The 6,524-nt window shown below is 57.4% G+C and overlaps 1 protein-coding gene across 1 annotated transcript; it reads left to right on the top strand.

Annotated features, from left to right (window-relative positions):
* Positions 1–992: 992 nt before the first annotated feature.
* LOC102893463 (kallikrein-8) lies at positions 993–5,611 on the top strand. The gene is made up of 5 exons (XM_006904993.1): positions 993–1,059; positions 1,612–1,771; positions 1,988–2,247; positions 4,221–4,354; positions 5,456–5,611. Exons 1-5 carry the CDS (start codon positions 993–995, stop codon positions 5,609–5,611), a joined length of 777 nt encoding a protein of 258 aa, XP_006905055.1.
* The last annotated feature ends 913 nt before the right edge of the window (positions 5,612–6,524 follow it).

Here is a 6,524-nt window from a genome sequence, read left to right on the forward strand (position 1 = left end):
CGGGGGACCGCCCGCGCCTCGCGACTTACCTCGAGCCCGTCGCCGGTCCCGTCCGGAGTCTGCCTCCACCAGCCCTATTGCAGCAAGCCTCCTGGGTTCTGCTCGGGCCGGTCACGACGCCTCCGGGGAAAGGGGAAACCAGGTCACGGTGCCTCCCAAACCTGCCTTCCCGGGGGACAATAGGCGGCACAGATCCGCCCCCAGGTGTCAGGACCAAGGACTTGTCTGTCTCCCACCCGGGGTGATTGGCAGCAGCCTCCTCCTGCCTAGGTCCCAAAGTCCGGGCCCCACAGCCCCCTCCTTCCTCGGGGTCGGGAGGCCCGGCCCCCAGCCTCCTCCTCCTTCGGTCCCCGATGTCCGGGCCCCCGGTCCTCCACGCTTCTGACCCCTAGTCGCAGCGCTGGGCCCCTCTCCCCAGCCTCCGGAGCCGGAGAGTCCAGGCCCTCCCCTCTCAAGATCGTCCCTTCGGCCCCTCAGCCCCTCGGCCCCTCCTCACTCACCCCGCGGGATGCTCGGCCAGCTCCGGAGGGAGAGGAGGCGGGGCGGGAGGCGGGGCCTCCCAGTTAAAAGGCTCCAGAACCCTGTACCTGGCAGATAGCTGAAGTCTTGGGGCCTCTTCCTCCGGGTCCGAATCAGTAGGTGACCCCGCCCCCTGGACTTTAAATTCGCAGACGCTGGCACCTGACTCCGGGGTCGGGCCCAAGACCCCAACTTCAGATCCCGTCTGGGGAATCTCAGCCCCCTCTTCCCCAAATCTCAGAGGGTGTCCGGGACCCCAACTGCCTCCTCCTTGGGAATATAAGAATCCAATTCCCTCTGCCCCCTGCTCTCTCTCCTCAGACCCAGAAACCTGGATCCCAGCCCCTTCCTCCTGCAGGACCCAGAACAGCTCCAGGTGCTCCCTCCCTCCGCAGTCTCAAGGTCCTACTAAGATTTCCGGCTCCTCTCTCCTTGCCTCTCAGCCCCTTGCTCTCCCTCCCCCAGACCCCACCATGGGACACCCACCGCCTGCTGTAATGTGGACCTGGATGTTCCTGCTGCTGTTGGAAGCCTGCACAGGTGAGGAGGGCCAGAAGGTGCCAGTGTTGTGTGTGGGCTGTGGGCATGCCGTGGCAGTCTGTAGGTGCACGTGGGGAGAGGGGGCGTTGGGGTATTTGGAGCATGCGATTGTATGAGGGGCCTTCCGTGGGCTTGCCCTCCTGAGGGTGGGTGGAAGCATCACACTCAGGCAGCAGGTAGGAGTGTGTCAGGTCATGCTGCAAATTTGCATGAGCACAGCAAGCCTGTGGGGCTGCTTGCTGAGAGGCACGCGCGCACACACACACACACACGGGCGTACAGGGCATGTGGACGCATGTGGGAGCGTGTGAAGCAAGCCCTGTGTGATGACTCACTGGCCTCCATGGGTGTACGTGTGTGTCCATGTGGCGGCGTGTGAAAGCCAGGGGCCCCACACATGAGAGTGTGTGGACACATGGGGAGGGCAGGCGGAGAACTTGGGGTGTGTCCTTGGAACGCACGGTGGTTTTCCTGCCCTCCTTCCCCCCCGGCCCTGCCCCTGCCACAACTGCCCCCCTGGGTGGCAACCCAACACTCTCCCTCCAGCTGCAGGACACTGGAGGGCACAGGAGCCCAAGGTGCTGGGCGGCAAGGAGTGTGAAGCCCACTCACAGCCCTGGCAGTCAGCCTTGTTTCAGGGCGACCGGCTGGTGTGCGGGGGCGTCCTCATAGACGACAACTGGATCATCACAGCAGCCCACTGTAAAAAACCGTGAGTGGATGCTTGTGAGTGGACGCACAGAGGCGGGCCGGGCTGGGGGGAGGAAGAGGCCGAGGCCCAGAGGAGGTCCGAGCAAAGATGGGACTAAGGGGCCCGGACTCCCGGGTGCGAGGCAGGAGGGGCTGGGGGCCTGGACTCTGAGATATGAGGAGGCTGGGGTTTCGGACTCCTGCCCGGGTCCCAAACTACCCGTCCGCATCTTTGCAGGAGTTACACAGTACGCCTGGGAGATCACAGTCTGCACAAAAAGGATGAGCCGGAGCAAGAAAAGGCTGTGGCTCAATCCATCCCACACCCCTGCTACAACAGCGGCAGCGATAACCACAATCACGACCTGATGCTCATTCGGCTGCGCAGTCCCGCATCCCTAGGGCCCAAAGTGAAGCCCATCAACCTGACAGACCACTGCCCTCGAGTTGGCCAGAAGTGCACCATCTCGGGCTGGGGCACTGTTACCAGCCCCCAAGGTAGCGGAAGGGAGAGGAGGAGCTGGTGGGCCCGCTGGACCCCAAGCCATTGGCAAAGCTTCACTTCCAGAAGGAAATAAAGAAGGGGCAGTGACCGCGAGGTTGAGATTAACAAGCGGCCCATATTAGGGACCTTGAAGGCCAGAATATTAGTAGGAGTGGTGGAGAAAGGAAGCAAACTGACACATGACATTGTCAGGCGAGGCTCAAGAAAATGGATGGAGGGAGGGAGGGAAGGACAGAGGGAGGGAGGGATGGATGGATGATGAATGGATGGGTGAGTGGGTGGGTGGATGGGTGGATGGATGGATGGGTAGAGGGATGATGGATGGATGGATGGATGGATGGATGACGGATGGATGATGGATGGATGATGGATGGATGGATAGATGGATGGATGGAAGAAGAGATGATGGATGGATGGATGGATGGATGATGGATGGATGATGGATGGATGGAAGAAGAGATGATGGATGGATGGATGGATGGATGATGGATGGATGATGGATGGATGGATGATGGATGGAAGAAGAGATGATGGATGGATGGATGGATGGATGATGGATGGATGGATGGATGGATGGATGATGGATGGATGATGGATGGATGATGGATGGATGATGGATGATGGTGGATGGATGATGAATGGATGGATGGATGGATGGATGGATAGATGGACAGATGGATGATGGACGGATGATGGATGAGTGGGTGAATGGATGGATGGATGGATAGATGATGGATGGATGGATAGATGAACGCATCCCTCCTTATGGTGGAGAATGCTATGTTCTGAGACCCTTTGCTGTAGTGTACTTTATACAATCTCATTAACAGACTTGGTATATACAGGATCCCAAGAAAACAGACTTCTAAGCACCTTCTTCCTCTTAAACCTGGGATTCCTGACTCCACACACCATCTCCCATCACACCCAGGAGTCCAGCCATTGCTGCCTCAGGACCTACAGTTTAGGTCCCCAGGTCACTCCTCATGCTGGACCTCCATCGAGGTCCTCCCTTTGGGACATCGAAGTCCAGGTGGCCCCTCACCCTGCTTCCCAGGGAAGACACTGGGCTCAGCTCAGGGAGGCAGCGTGATTCACCAGGAAGCAGCAGCTCCGGGCTTCAGGCCCCTGCCTGTCCGACTCTCACTTCTAGGAACCCAGTGGGAGGCTGTGGACACTGGCCCGCTCGTGGATCAGGCAGATCCGGGCAGACTGTGGCTCTGCCCTTTTCTCTGGGAAAGTCCCTTCCCACCTCTCACATTTCTCGTCTGCAAAATGCAAATAACTAACCAATTTTTAAGACTTTTAAGCTCCGCGAAGGCGCTGCTTCTAGCTGTTTTCTTCTCCGTTGTGTGTTCGTCGTGCGTCCCTGGTGCTCAGGAGGGTGCTCGATGGATATGTGTGGAATGATTAGGGGGGTGAGTGAATGATGGAAGGAGGCGGGCCGCCCTCCTGCCCAAAGCTGCTGTGAGCATTGGGATTGTGAGCACAGGTGCCGTGCAGTGTGAGTTTCTATCCTCGTGGAGCTGCATGCTAGGCGGGGGAAATAGACAAAGATCACATACGTACGAAATGAAACATGAGGTAAAGAGCTATAATGGTCACAGAGGGTGAGGACGAGGAGGGAAGGAGGGGCGGGGTTTTAATTAGAACGGTCAGGGACGGCTTCTAAGAGGAGGTGACATTCGGAAGAAGTAGGCTTCCGCTGAGATGGAGGACTCGGGTCAGAAGATTGGAGAGAGAGAAGGTCAGAGGTGTCATAAGGGGACACTTCGAAGTCCTGCGGTCCCCTCGTCGTTAATTTAAAAGGGACCCAGGAGGAAGCAGGGTGTGTGGCTCTGTTTGCCTGTGAAACGTGTCCGCTGTGGATGCACAGGGGGCAGATTGGATCCAGGCCAGGATCGGGGGTGGGGGAGAGGGGGTGTCTCTCTCTCTCTCTGGGAATGAACCACCTCTGCCTCCTCAGAGAACTTTCCGGATACCCTCAACTGTGCGGAAGTAGAAGTCTTTCCCCTGAAGCAATGTGAGGACGTCTATCCTGGGCAGGTCTCAGAGGGTATGATCTGTGCAGGGGACACCAGAGGGGCGGACTCATGCCAGGTGAGTGACTTCCGAAGGAACCAATCCGAAAGATTTTTTCCTCCCTCCTCCGTCAGCCCCTGCGGCCCCTGGAGATGTGGCAGCAGCGGGGTGACCCCCAAAGAGTCAGCACCCAGGGCGGCTGGGCCTATGTTTACGGGGTGCTGGGCCACAGTCTTCCTGCAGGTCACACAGCGCAGGGGTCAGGAACGTCGGATTGTCTCTGTCATTGTCCCGGGATCCCTGGCCTGCAGGGGGCAGTTCGGGCACGGAAGGGGCTAAAGCGGGTGACTGACCAGCCACTTTTTTGGGTGCCTGACTGGGTTCCCCAGCACAACGGCCTTGGTCCCTTAGGGGAGCATTGCTGTGTCCCCACATGGCCAGGCAATGGCAGCACGGACCTCAGTGCTCCCTCTGTGACTCCCCATCCTCAAGATGACAAACCTGGGGTTCTGCCATAGATGTAACACTCCCTTTCCTTCCCGCTGGCTGCAAGGCCAGTTCTCGAGGCTCTCCCGGCTTTGTCCCCTTCATGGAAGCCCCCTCCCCACCCCCCATCCCCCAGCTATTGGTCCTTGAAGACGACGCTTCAATGCTTTTTCTTCCCCGTTGGCCAGGAATGCAGTCATTTCTATTAGTGATCGCGCCATGAAATCCAGTCTCTCTGGATGGCTCGTGGAAACACTGGTGTCTCTGCACAGGGACTCCCACCATTGTGTGCGTGTGTGCGTGCGCGTGCGCGCGTGTGTGTGTGTGTGTGTGTTCACAAGAATCCTGCACCTTTATCCCATGCTTGATAACTGGGTTCCCTGATCCCTTCACCAGAGGCCAGAATTGGAAGAGACATCAGTTCAGTCCCCGCTGCCTCCTTGAGAGTGTTCTCTTCTCTCGTGGGTCAGGATTTTCCTCATCGTCCTCAGGCACCCTCTCCATGACCTCATCCCTGGAAGTCCTCCCATTTCTCTCACAATCTCTCTCTCCCCGAGCAAACTCTAGGCTCCAGGGGACAAGGCTCTTAGCCCCATTGGCTGGAGGGGACCGATCACTTCGCAGGGCAGGTACTAAGTGCTGGCTACTTAGGAAGGCATCTCAGGTGAAACTCTCCCTCTGCTCCCCCTCCAGGGCGATTCCGGGGGCCCTCTGGTGTGTGATGGAGTTCTCCAGGGTATCACATCCTGGGGATCAGACCCCTGTGGGAAGCCCCAGAGACCCGGCGTCTACACTAACCTCTGCCGCTACCTGGACTGGATCAAGAAGACCATAGGCAGCAAGGGCTGAGCCCAGGACGAGCTCTGGGTCCCCCTCAATAAACAACCTTCATCTAGCTCCTTGCCTGTCTGTACTTCGGCGCTGCCATTGAGGGTGAAGGGACAGGGTCTGTGCCATGCCGAGAGGCTTGACAGGAGGTCTAGAGAGACCAGAACCGCCATGGTCACTCTGGCCATGGGACCCCCCCTTTTTTTTCTGGAAAGACTTGGAAGAATGAGGGGTTAATTCCAAAGTAAGGTTTCTGATATCCAATGGGCTGTCCTGTGAAAGACAGACTCGAAAGGGTTTCTCTTTCTTTGTCTTGAGCAGCTAAAGTGTTATTCAACTTTGGGGAGAGAGTCCCCCTCCACTGTCGAAACTGTGAGATATGCAGAGTAGGGTGCAGGAAGTGTAGGAACAGCTTAAATACGTGCTCACGAACACCCCGAAAACCACGGCCCAGGTGAAGAAACAACGTCGACAGCCCCAAATGTCTGAGAGACGGGTTTTTTTTTTTCTCTCTCTCTCTCTCAAGAGAAATAGCAGCTTTTCTCCTAGCTTGGAGCTGTCAGGAGGTGACTGCTGTGGTAGGAGGAAGTGAAGCATGTCCCTGCTGGGGTCCGAATTGAAGTGTGGAGGAAAGGACATTGGGGGGCATTTCCATTAGAGCAAAGGCTTAGTGCAAATCGCCTCGGGAAAGCTGTGGGGGGCGGGGGCGGGGCAGGGGGAGGCAGTTATTGTAGGCCCGTAAATGAAGCGCGACAAGCTAGGCAGTGGCTTCCTTTCGTGTCTAGCTCTTGCCTCTTCTAGTACATTCCATGGCTTCCTTGCTACGAACCATCCAACTGGTCCATTTGACTCCATAACTCCTTCTTCTACTTTTTGCTTCTGCATTTTCAGGGTGTCTGTCCCCTCGTGCCCTCCCCCATCTCTCTCTCTCTCT

The sequence above is a fragment of the Pteropus alecto genome, unplaced genomic scaffold (genome assembly GCF_000325575.1).
Source record: "Pteropus alecto unplaced genomic scaffold, ASM32557v1 scaffold41, whole genome shotgun sequence".
NCBI lineage: Eukaryota > Metazoa > Chordata > Mammalia > Chiroptera > Pteropodidae > Pteropus > Pteropus alecto.